Source organism: Varanus komodoensis, unplaced genomic scaffold, assembly GCF_004798865.1.
Source record: "Varanus komodoensis strain SLA01 unplaced genomic scaffold, ASM479886v1 scaffold30, whole genome shotgun sequence".
NCBI classification, from domain to species: Eukaryota; Metazoa; Chordata; class Lepidosauria; order Squamata; family Varanidae; genus Varanus; species Varanus komodoensis.
This window is the reverse complement of record NW_025335762.1, coordinates 10,605,229-10,618,188: the sequence shown is the minus strand read 5'-3', so window position 1 is coordinate 10,618,188 and position 12,960 is coordinate 10,605,229. Positions and strand designations below refer to the sequence as shown.

Here is a 12,960-nt window from a genome sequence, read left to right as displayed (position 1 = left end):
TTGGAAATAGTGCGATTTTGAAAAAGCCTTCCTTGAGTAGCTTTTTCTGCACAGCTCATCATTTCTGCCCACTCTAAACACATTCCAACCATCAAAAACACACCAGGACACCTCATTTTTCTAACCCTAACCCTACCCTGGTGCACAACCCTAACCCTAATATAGGGCGAAAGTTCCTTGGAAATAATGCGATTTTGAAAAAGCCTTCCTTGAATAGCTTTTTCTGCACTGCTCATCATTTCTGCCCATTCTAAACACTTTCCAACCATCAGAATCACACCAGGACACCTCATTTTTCTAACCCTAACCCTACCCTGGTGCACAACCCTAACCCTAATATAGGGCAAAAGTTCCTTGGAAATAATGCGATTTTGAAAAAGCCTTCCTTGAGTAGCTTTTTCTGCACAGCTCATCATTTCTGCCCACTCTAAACACATTCCAACCATCAAAAACACACCAGGACACCTCATTTTTCTAACCCTAACCCTACCCTGGTGCACAACCCTAACCCTATTATAGGGCAAAATTTCCTTGGAAATAATGCGATTTTGAAAAAGCCTTCCTTGAGTAGCTTTTTCTGCACAACTCATCATTTCTGCCCATTCTAAACACTTTCCAGCCATCAAAATCATGCCAGGACACCTTGTTTTTCTAACCCCAACCCATTGAAGGTGAACCTTTTAGAGACTGAGTGCCCAAACTGCAATCCAAAACCCACTTATTCATCCCAAAGTGCCAACACTGCAGTAAAACCTGAAAACTGAGGTTTTAGTTTAGGAAAAACAACTCACAGCCATTCCAAGCAAACATATATGTATCCTTGGCAGTGCACTGACTGGCCACGCAAAAGCTCGGACGAGTCGCAGCTAATGAGTCGCAGCTTCTGATAGCATCGCCTGGCACCACTACTCCTCTCCGAGCATGCGCATGGCCCCCATACACTGTTACCCGATGCTCAGCTGCTGGGGCGATGCTGGGGTGACTTGGCTCACACACCAACAGAGAGGGCCTTGCGTGCCCATTGTTGCATGCGTGCCATAGGTTTGCCACCACTGATCTAGATCCATTCCAGTCTGAACTTGGGCCATTCTGGGAACAGAATCAGTTGTGGTCTCTCTGATGGAGGATCCTCCTCAAGAGAGGGGCATGAGGGAGTTCACCTCTGCTACATGTTGCTCCCCCAGTGGCTTCCCATGCCGTTGACCCCAGCATCCTCCTGGACCACCTTGTGAGGTGCGCGTTGGAGACAGGGGAGCTCCAGAGAAGACTACTGGGTCACTGCTCTTTGGCTCCGTGGCAACTGAACCATGGAGAGGCACAGCGCCCCTCTTGTTCCCCATCTTATTTACTATCCAGATGAAGCTGTTGGGAGCAATCTCCAGGAGACTGGTTGGTCCCTCTGGGTCCTCTGAAGCAGGAGAGGCCATGCACATTTGGAACCAGTGCTGGGGGCAGCCGAGGCCTGCATGAAATCTAACAAAATGAAGCCACCTCCAGAGGAAACAGATGCCTCTGTGGGTTGGCCGTTTCCAGGCCTGGGAACAAAGCAAGGTTGTTTGTTCGTTTCTGTTGAATTAAGGTGAAAACAGGATAGAACCAACTTAGAAATAAGCACATGAAAAATGGGACCCATCCTGCTCTAGGTACAGTTCAACCTTGGACCCAGCTCTGAGGACAATGGGGCATTTAGCAGAGGTGTTCCCCATCAACCAACAAATGGCTCAGTCATGAAGTGCAGGGGTTTCCGCTCTGTGACTGTCCCAGACTCTGGAATTGTTGCCATGACTCTGAAAAGGCCAAAAGGAATTTCATGAAAGGTTCAGTATAAGACTGTCCCTTCCTTTCTTTCTTTCTTTCTTTCTTTCTTTCTTTCTTTCTTTCTTTCTTTCTCTGGGTGGCTTATAATACTAGAGCATAAAAACATGCATAAATTACAACAAAACAAGTATCAATCTGATAAAAGATAAAGCAATAAAATAGAGCACCTCAAATAAAATATATTCACACACACCAGTAAACACAACCAACAAATTAACCAAAATTAAATTAAGATTTAAAAATCCATAATAGTTTATGGATTATTTCTAAACAAAATATAGAAGTATTAAATCAAATCAACCCAAAACTTGTTTAAATAAACATGCTTTTAAAAATGGAATGAGGGATTTATTTTTTGGGAAAAGGAAAGAAAGGAGCGTGTCCATTTGTCTCCATTCAAGGTCAGTGAGCTCTGGCTACAATGCTAATCAGTGCAAGAAATAAAAATGACATCATGGCATGGGTTATTCAAGGTTTGTTTGGCATTTCAGCCTTTCCAGCTCCCATTAGGCAAAACTCCCCAGAAGACAGACAGAGAGGAAGGGAGACAGATTAAATTCCTAGCCTTTGGTGGCAGACTCAGGGTCAAAAGAGACCTGATGTTAAATGTATCACTTGAAGGCTGTGTTGTTTGTGCTGTTTTACACTTAATAGTGGCTATGAAGAAGCTTGGTTTTCACTGGAACTTTGCTACTTTCCTCCCCGTCTTGTGGTCTAAAAATCTACTCTCTGAAAGTTCTTAGTAGCCTGGTGTCAATGATGTCAAGAGGAACCACCATCAATATTCCTGCAGGGTTAATGTCAACTCTAGGAGGTGTCTTTCTTCAGAACCACAGACAAGGATTACACCTCACCCTGGCGTGGCAAAGAAAATCCCCATCTTGCAGCAAGGGATTGCAAGTCACATGTTTAGCATCCCATTTAGTCTGGCTTGACAAAAAACACTTTCCTTCAGGGTGTAGGTGCAGGATGGACATATTTCTCTGCGGAGAAATTAAGGTCTCCAGAAGAAGGTTCAGCAAGGGCCCTTCTGCCTGACGCATGAGTTTTCAATGCTTAGGCAAGTCAAGTTTGGCTTTCACAAAGCAAAGCATCGAGCGCGTGTTCCTCTTTTCGCATTCTCGAGCGCAACAGGAGAATTTTGCTTTGTGCTTCTCATTCATTCTGGAGCATGTAGATCAACCCTTACTTAGAAAAAACAAGCAACTCTTCTCTTGTTTGATCTTTCTAGTGCAAGAATATCTATGAAGGCCGTGGCAGTGCTCTGAATTTTCAGAGGAGACTGTCTGCATGTGAAGCGTGTTCTCTGCCAGGGAAGTACGTGCCTTCCCTTGGCCACTCATTGGGACCAAATGGGAAAACTGCAGTCAAAGGCTGCACACATATGAAGAGAAACATTCTTTGGGTTTCCAGGAGGCTCTGGGCAAGTCCCTCTGAATGGGTCCCCTCCTTCAGAGAGTCTACCTTTTCAGTCCTAGTTACAAAGACACGCTGAAAGCCTCTCTCAAGTCCCTGGTTATCGACACCACCTCCCGGGAGACCCTGGCACAAGACCGACCGACATGGCGCACGCTGATCCACCAAGGCTGCCAAGCTTCTGAAGCCAGAAGGACAACCATAGCACAAGAGAAGCGAGCGCTCCGTAAAGCCAGAGTTGCAAATGCTGCAACAGTGGTGCCCACACATGTCTGCCTCACATGTGGCAGAACACTCCGTGCCCGTATGGGCCTTATCAGCCACCTGCGGACACACCGTGGACAACTCACAACCCATTAGATGTCAAGGTCCTCATCGAAAACGATGGACGAACATCATCAGTTAGTGGCACCTGGAGTTCCTCCTTCTCACCACCTCCATCGCCTGGGCTAGAGAGAGAGGCAGGTGAACAAGCAGACTGCAGTAGTGAAGAAGAGGCGTGACCCTGGTGGACCCCTGTCAGCGGGCTACTAGCGAATGCTCCACTCTGCCTACCCTGGACTGCCACCTGAGCTCGTCTACACAGAAACAGCTCCTCTGTGAAATGGACCTTTTCTTCACCATCATCTATTGTAGCATCTAGAAGAGCCTTGTAAATAAGCCACAGCAGCATTTAGTTTAGTCACTGGTCCATCTGCCCTCTGCTCATTCGTCCGCGTGGGATTTCATGCTTCCCTTGGCATAGAATTCCTCATCGCCAATGGCATCCATGCAAGGCTGGCCTAAAATACGTGAGGCATATTAAACACTGCTGTTTTTAATACACAGCCCTGTTTCCACAGGGTCACAGACTAGCCCTTCACACTCATGAAGCATGCAAAATACAAACATACAGAGAAATTAATCCCCTGGCAGAGTGTCCACAGGGCATTCTCCTGCTTGCTTTTGCATACCTTTTTCATCCTTTCCCCTCTCCCTTTGTTCATTTGAGTTTGCATCCCCCCATATTCCACATTGTCAAAATATTAAAACTAAAGAAAAGTGCATTTCAATAAATAAAGACCACGTGGTTTCCAAAACTCAAATTACAGGGTGCCAGAGGAGGGGTGAGGGGAGGCCAGGCCCCCGACCTTTGAGGAACAGGTCCAGTTGCTCCCATTTTGGAAAGCAATGGGGAGCGTGATCCGGACTTCACCAAATAGGCCTGCAAAACTCACCCTGGGGAGTCGAACCTGGCAAATGGCCCAGCCCACCCAGCCAGTTAGACCGAAGTGGGGGATGCTCACCCATGAGCCTTGGCGCACCCTCACCCTGCCTGTTCTTCCCCTCAGGAAATGGTCTGGGGGACAGAGGACTGGATCTTGCTGCCTAGCGGATACTGCATGCGCTTCTTGGAAGCAGTGCCCAAAAGTACACGGCTCTCTCCCAGCCACCCCCACAGGCTTCCTCTCAGGATAGTAACTACAGTTTATGGCTTGGCCAGCAAGGCCCACCAAGAATGGTGGCCCCCTGGGCACGACCTGGCCCAAAGGGTGGGGGATCAGGGGTCGGGGCCTACGGAGGTGAATACGGTCACCTTCAATGCGCTCTCCTCTCCCATGGCTCAAGCACTGCTTGGCTTCCTTGGCTCAATGCATTCTGTTCTTCCTTGTCCATCAGAATCTCCCCTTACTAGGCTTGAGTGTCTCTCTCGCTAACCCTCGTTTTCCATGCTGGGTAGACCACGAAATGGTCAGCTTCTCTGACCATGACGATGCAGAGTTCAGGTTGGGTGTTACATGAGCAGGGGTCAGACCAGAAGCCCAAGGATGTCCCTTCTGACTCATTGTGTTTCTGTGAGCTTCCTCTGTGGAATTTCTTCCTGTTGCCCAGAGAGGCGAAGCAACCAGCTGCTGGAGATGCCCCCGTTCCTCACCATTGCTGCTGCCTGCTTGCTTGCTAAGCAGGGACGTGATGGGCAAGAAGGCAGGGGCACCTACCTTCTTCTTCCCCCAGCAGCATCGTCTGGACCAGTGTGGGAAGCAGGTGGCTAAGCAGGTTTTGGGGGGCAAGTTGCCGTGGGGTCTGTATCGGTCAGTCCCTTGCCCTCCTCCGTGCCCAACAGTGCCAGCCCTTGGGGATGACCCTGTCTGAGCTTTGTGGAGTTGATCGAAGCCCACCTGCCTTGCCTTCCTCTCCCTTCTGCGCTTCCCTTTTTGGATCCTAGAAGCAACTGAGCATCCAACAGTGAACAGCAATCATGGCTGCCAAGATCCTACTGAATTCCCTACACCACAGGGTGCTCAGAACAGCTTATGGCCTGGGAAGGTGCGGGGGGGGGGGGGATTCCAGATCATCCAAAGGCTCCCATTGACCTCCACAAATAACATCTCTTTGGCTCTCTGCTTTCATGGTTCCTGACCTCACTCCAGTAAACCCATTAAGAACTTAAAGCTGCATAAGTTATTGTTGACTGAACAGGATAAGAAAGCAAGCAGTGGAAGCTGCTGTCTTCCATTGGTTGGTTTGCAAAGCTGACACACACATGAATCTGCAGTTTGGGGTTGGCTGTGGAGGTGACGCAATTCCTCTTTTCATTTTACAACCAAGTGACTTCGGTGGCTGGCTGACCCCCTGCTGATCGTGACGCTGCTTTTCTCCTGGTGTAGCGAGGAGAAAAAGAAGAGCTGCCTCGAGTGACATATTCTGTCCCCTTTCTCTCTAGGACGGCATCCCCCAGTTTGGCATCCTCAGAATGCCACTCGCATCATGCCCGATCACTGGCCTTGCTGGCTTGGCCATGAAGGTGCCAGGTTGAGAAAGTGTAGAAAGTGCGCCCACTCCTCCCATAAGTCATCTTTCAAAGGTGATAATCTCAGATGCTGATCCAGAAGTGGAAGGAGAGGTGGGGTTGGAACCTGCAGCTGAAACGCCAAGGCTGATGGAGCTGGAGATAAACCGGGGGTGGGGGGAGTTCTACTGAGATTGGGGGGCTGGACTTAACATCATCAATCCAATGCCAAATTAAAAGGGCAGAGAAATTAAGACATGCGATTGGCCCAAGGGAACATGGCCCAGCTTGAAGGCAGAGTCAGCTTTTTTCCTTTGCAAGAAAGGAGAAATAGTCACTTTGGAATCACCTTCCTGCCATTAGGCCACCTTGCAACCAATATGCTAACTGCTTGTGTCACTGGTGATTGACTTGTGCAGTGCCCCTCTTCTGCATCACAAAGCTAACCTAGCTGGTCAGCTTTAACCTAACAATGCCTTTTGTTAGAAAGCTTTCTGCCCTGATCTGCTTGGAAGGCGAGGGAGGAGGCTGGCTTGTCTCAGGAAGACTGCCCCAGAGCCTCATCAGAGGGCCCAGTGGCTCCACGGGTCTGGAGGCACCCTTGGGCAAAATGCCCTAGTAGGTCCCCTCTCCCCAAGCAGGTCACCCTACTCTAATCAATAGTGACTCCTTCAATGGTCTTCTTCCTCCAAGCAAGAGGGTGAGAAGAATGGAACTCGCTGCTCCTTTTCCTTGTCCCAAACCATTCGTTCTTTACAAGCCCCCTCTCTTTTCATTCACCCTGTCCACATCCCTATTAGACTACCAAATGACCACAATATAGCAAGAAAAGGGTGCCTAGATTCCAATGCAACAACATTAGATATCCCCCAAGGCCTTCTGGGTACTGCAATTGTCCTCCTGCCCTGAGCCCTACTCTTTCGCAGCCAAGCCCTGTCCAGAGCCATCCACTGATGCCTAGCCTGCCTGCTTCTTTCCTTCTCTAGACATTTCCAGTCAGCTAGACAGCTCATAGTCTGGCCTTCATCCCAGAAAAGAAAGAAAACGTGTTCCTTATCTCAGAATTCTCTGCCTTCATTTAATCCGCCGCCTTGTCGCAATCTTATTTCTGACATACATACCTGGCAACCCCTTTCCCCCTCCCCCATATCTACCCCTGCTCTTCAGCTCAAGAGATTTTATGGGGAGGAAAAGGCCAAACGGGAGAGACTTCTCTGAATGCGTCCTGCTGCTCTTCTTTCAACAAAGCTCAAGCGAAAGAGCAATGCAGACACACAAGGGCCTGGTTGATCCCTGCCGAGCTCTGCGATGCGTCTCCTTCGCCATCACAGTCGCCATTGTTCGAAAGGCCAGCCGCCCATTGTTCCGAAAGTGTCAGGGTGGAAGGCGGCACAAACATCAGCAATGTCACTCTCTGCGCAAACAACAGCCAAGAGGACAATGCCTCCCTTTGCCTGTGTGTTCGTGCGCACACACACAAACACACACACACAGAGCAGTCTTTCCCTCATTATACATGCCTCTCCATTACCCAGGGATGATGACCTCAATTCAAGAAAGGTTAGCAGATCTGTTCTACTATCTGAGAAGAACTCCATTCTCACATTCTATTTGTTCTGCTTTGTGGAATGGCTGCCAGTTGTCACTTCTGTTTTGCATGCATTAATGGAGCTGCTTAATAATTATCGCCCACCCATTGGCTGCATTTCAAAACGGTGCTTCCGTACATGCTTGTAAAATATTTCATCTTATGATTACCGGAAAGCAGGAGGGAAGGGAGAGCAGACAAATGCAGGTAAATACCTCTGTGTCCGAGACGTTGCCATTTAGTACCTTGACAACATTGGGATCCCTCCAGTCCTCAGAGATGGATGGGATGTAATTGTCCGTAAGAGCATCCCAAACCCTGGAAAAAAAAGCAAGAGGTATGTTAATAGAGGAAAGCCATTTGGACAGCACAATGCTTCCCTTGGGAAATTTCTCAGTAGGCAGAGTTCAAAAGAGAGTATGAAGAAATGGGAAAAGGCAAACCTGAGCCTTCTCTTCAGCTGAGCGACCCAATTGCAAACAACAACAAGTCAACCGGAATCATCCAAACTAAACCCAGTACTATTGTTGATTTAAATTCTAGGTAGGCATTGCCCAGTTCAGTCCAAAACCATCCAGAGGACAACAGAGTTTTCATTCCCAGTTGATCATGAGCAGATCTGCACTGGAACCCATTCCGTTCTTGTACTGCTCTGTTTCACTCCTGCAAATGTTACTCACAGGGCACAGTGTGGGAAATGGCATGAGAAGTGGCGGGGGGGGGGGGCAGGGGAGGCTGGTCATTCATGCAGCTCCATGCCATACTTAATGCTGCATGATGCTACCTGAGCATAAATGGGTGGGGATCACTCCGTCCTGGTGTGAGGGCTCTCTTCCGCAAAAGCCCGCAATGCAAAACCACATCTGCCTTTCACTCCTTTATGTGCACTGTGCTGTGTGAACACCGGCGCACAGAAGCAGAGGAGCGAAGTACAGTTTTTAAAAAACTGAAAGGAGGAAAGGAAAATGTTCACAACCAGCACAACACAAAACAACAGTGTGCCTCTTCTCTGCAGAAGGCCCCCCACTTCACCACCCCGCACCCTGCCCAGCAGCCACTCCCAGCTGGAAAAGTTGTAATAACGTGGGTAGTACGCATATTAGAATATATACTGGAAGGACCCTGCAAGAAGATAAGAAAATCCATCTCAGGAATTCTGGAAAATAATGATAGAAATAGCAAAAGAATAGCAAGTTCCAGAGTGACTGGCACAAGGACGGGAGGCGTTGATGAAAGAAACCGCAGAGGTATGAAAACATATTTTTCAACCTAAAAGACAATGTGCTGGGTCCAGAGGTGTCCTCCCTTCCAGAACATTGTCTTCTGCTTCCAGAAGGATAGTTTGACACTTTGCTCTAGAGAATCACCTGACAAAGAGAACCCTAAATGCAACACAGTTCTGCCACTTGTCCACAGAACTCCCAAACTGATTCCAGTAATTGTAGCTGTGAGTGAGCTTTCATGCAAGCATCTGTGGCACATTACTAGGTATTTTCATACTATTTCTGTTGCTCTCGGATATGAAATCATTTCTTCCCAGCCTACGTTTTCAGTTTAGCTCCCATATGCCTGAGGAATATGGAAAGCAACAATTTTTTAGCCATTTTCATAACAACTCTGTGAGATGAGTCACTATTGTTCCTATAACAGCATACAGGGAATTGAAGTGGAAAGCCTTCTGCCTTGTTCAAAGCTGCCCAAGAAACCCTAATGGCTGAACAGAGATTTACATCTAGGATCCCCAAATTCAGAATCCGGTTCTATTGACTCTTCAAATGTCCCCTGGGGCATTTCCTTTGGACTCTGGGTCCCTTCCCCACTCACCTCCATCCTAACTAAAGCTTGACCTATGCCAAGCAAATACAAGACTAGCAAATGTAAACCAGAAATGGCAAGGGGTAGGCAGAGAGTCTGAATTGCAATGCTCTCATAGAGGAAGCTACCATGGGAACCTCCACAGTGGTTCATGTCATGGGCCCAACAGCTGGAAGGAGCTAGCAAGTTTGCTCCAGCATTAAAACAGAAATGTCAAACCTGTTGCTCTGTCTACAGCTCAGAAGGATGTGTGGACCCATGACCCCTGCCTATTGCATTCTAGCACACATACTTCTATGGAATCACCATATTTGAATACCCCAGTATAAAGAGATGCTATCTCAAAGTGGCTTTAGGGGAAACCAACATTGGCAGGTTTGCCCATCTACAATTCAGTTCCCTTTCCTTTAAGACAAGAGGGATTGTGAGCTCCATGACACAGTGCTGGCATAAATATCCTCGGACAAGATCCACTCTGATTCCGCTGCTCTGTTCCAACCAATGGACAAGGTGAGATATATCTAGAACAGCAAACAATGTGTCCATTGAGGAAAACAAGAAAACAGTTTCTGGGATCAAGCCACGGGCAGAGTGCAAATAATTCCACCAGCTGCAGGGAACCAAACAGGGTAGTCACAGATTCAAGAGCCAAAAGAACAAAGATGGGGCAAATCTGGTCCGTTTGGGGGAGAGAGAGAGAGGAGAGAGAGAGAGATTATGCTTCTCTCCATGAAAGAGATGCTGGGTTCATTTGGGCTGTCAACACTGAAGAAGATTGCCACCAGCTCTACAGCCCATCTCTGTGCACCATTCAAGTTTCCACAACCAAGATGCATATCTCATAGTGAAAGAATAGCAGGAATATTGAAACAGTTGCATCTGGAAGCGGCCACCTTAGGGCTGCAAAAAATTGAACATTGCATTATGCTATGCATTGCCTTATGATACTTATAAACTGCTTTTTCCTGCAAGGCAGCCAGGAAAGCTTACAGAATCCTTCTCCACCATTTTATTCTCACAACAACCCTGTGAGGTAAATTAAGCTGAGAGTCCATGACTGGTGCAAATCATGCATGACTGGGGACTAGAACCCAGATCCAGGCCTACTCCAACTACAAATTGTTCTGTGATGTTTTATGGCATTTTTATTGTCTTGTTTCTATAGATTGTTGTGAACCTCCCAGAAAACTTCAGCTGTGGGGCCGTAGAGAAATAAAATAATAATAATAATAATAATTCTCATGTCCACATTATCAGTGCAAAGATGAATAGCAGGTCATGTTTGGTAAAAGAGAAGAATGGCAGCCAAAATTCAACCACTTTAAATACACGATCAGAAACCATGGACACAAACCAGGACAAAGAGGGGTTCCTGCTGGCATGCAGTTTTTCTACTGTAATGCTGCTGTCTCCAAGGCAGTGCCTCCGGGTTTTTAAAAACCCTAAGATTTTAAAAAAATAGCTCTGCGTGTGTGCACAGCCACCCACATACGAGTACATGCTGAGAAGACGGCATGCGTGCCACAAAGCAAAGTTCCATCTACATCAGGGTTTTAGAAGGTGTGTGCATTTTAGAGCTCAGATCTCATCACCGTTCTCATATTTAGTTTCATGGGCAAGTTTCTTTTCTTTTCTTTTCTTTTCTTTTCTTTTCTTTTCTTTTCTTTTCTTTTCTTTTCTTTAAGCCTCACCCCTTTGCCTTCTAAGAAATGTGAGTGTCGGGACCAGCCATGTCCAGTGTGGCAGCATTTTGCAAGTGCATACAAGGAACCCTCTAAAAAGTCCATATGAGCCCACCGACCCCAGTAGGGTGGCGTATGCCTGTTCATACCCATACGGCTTGCAAATTTAGAAATAGATATCATAGCTTCAACAGAAATAGAGTACAGCGCCCCATGCTGGAGAGGCAGGCCACAGAATATTTGAAGAGGAACCCACCGGCTGTTATCAGAGAACTGAGGATAAGGAAGAAGAGGGAATGGAGGGAGTAACATGGAAGAATGAGTACTGGACAGGCTCTGCTGGAAGAATGGTGAGGCGCTGATTGTGGTTCAACAGGCAGTGCAGTGATCTTTCCTAGAGCCCAAAAGCAAGAATGCTTTCTTACAAGCATGCCAAGTCTTTGTGGCCTTCAGCTTGCTGGAACAGCACCAGAGGTCATTGCCTTGAAGCTGCCTTCCCCGCTCATAGACAAGGGCTGTTTCTGCTGTGAGAACAAAACTTTGCCTTACTGAAGCAGCTTTGCTCCCACCCCACTTTCCCAGGAAGTAGGATTGGAGGCTTTGCACCTACTGACAAACTCTGCACTAGTGGGAAAGAAGAAAATGGTCCAGAAGCTTCAATTGGTGCTCAATGAAGTGGCCAGACCGCTGACGGGGACTGGTAATAGTAAGCATATAACACCAGTCCTCAATCAGTGGAATTGGCTGCCAGTTGAAGTCCAGGCCTGCTTTAAGGTGCTCGTATAATGTATAAAGCCCTAAGCAGCTTAGGAACTGAATATCTGAAAGAAGGTCTTCATCCATACCAGCCTACCTGGACCTAAGATCTTCGTCAGAGATCCTGCCTTGGGAGCTGCCATTAAAGGAAGCTAGGAGGGTGGCTATCCAGAGTAGGGCCTTCTCCGCTGTGGCACCACATCTGTGGAACTGGCTCCCCTGAGATGTGCACCAGGAGCCTTTTTTGTATACATTTTGGCACCAGACCAAGACATTCTTATGCTCCAAGTATTTTAATTGTTGATTGTTTAATTTTAACTCAATTTTAATTTTTGGCTGTCCTTTTAATGACTGAATTTTAATATTTTAATTACTTTTAAGACATGCCCAATCTGTTAATGTATGATATTCACTCGGCCGGTGCTCCTGATGTGGTGTGAATGTTTTACCGGTTTCAGTGTCTTATTATTGAATTGTTTGTGTTGCTTTTATGTTTTCTTGATGGTTTTTACTATGTAAACCATCCTGAGCGCCTTGTGGCTATTGTGATGGTATACAAAAGCCTTAAATAAATAAATCCATTTGAAAATGGAAAAATAAGACGAATAGGATGTGATGCAGAACTACCAACATGAAGTAACAGACTAGCGATCTGCAGCATCGTGCTCTTCCGTCTACTTCAAAGACAGTTCCTTTGTGTTAAATGAGGCTTACTCTCCAGTAAGGGTATAAATGTAGGAGGAAGCCCTACTGAACAAAATGAGACACAGCTGGAGTAGAACAGCCTGCTCAGTGGTGGTGCCCACCAGATGTGCTGGACAGCAACTCCCAGCATCCCCCAGGCAGCATATTGGCATTGTAGTCCAACACATCAGGATAGCACCAGGTAGGGAAGGCTGGAGCAGACTCTGCTGTGGGAACTTTAAGTTATACTGAGAAAGCACATATATGTTTTTCTGTTTTAAATTGTTTTGTGTAACAAGAAACGATTTAAAACAGAAAAAAATACTTTGTTCATGTGGCGATTCTCAGATTCCAAGACACTTTATTTGTATTCAGTGGTTATGAGAATTCCTCTTGCACTCCCAAAAAATTTGAGCAAGTCTTGTTCACAG

At 46.9% G+C, this 12,960-nt stretch overlaps 1 protein-coding gene across 3 annotated transcripts in view; it reads right to left on the bottom strand.

Annotated features, from left to right (window-relative positions):
• The window catches only part of FEZ1 (fasciculation and elongation protein zeta 1), a 41,909-nt gene that overhangs the window by 26,373 nt on the left and 2,576 nt on the right, over positions 1-12,960 (bottom strand). For all 3 annotated transcript variants that reach the window (XM_044437353.1, XM_044437354.1, XM_044437355.1), the window contains exon 2: positions 7,808-7,910. In XM_044437353.1, coding sequence (XP_044293288.1) covers positions 7,808-7,910 — 103 coding nt within the window. The remainder of the gene's footprint in view (positions 1-7,807; positions 7,911-12,960) is intronic.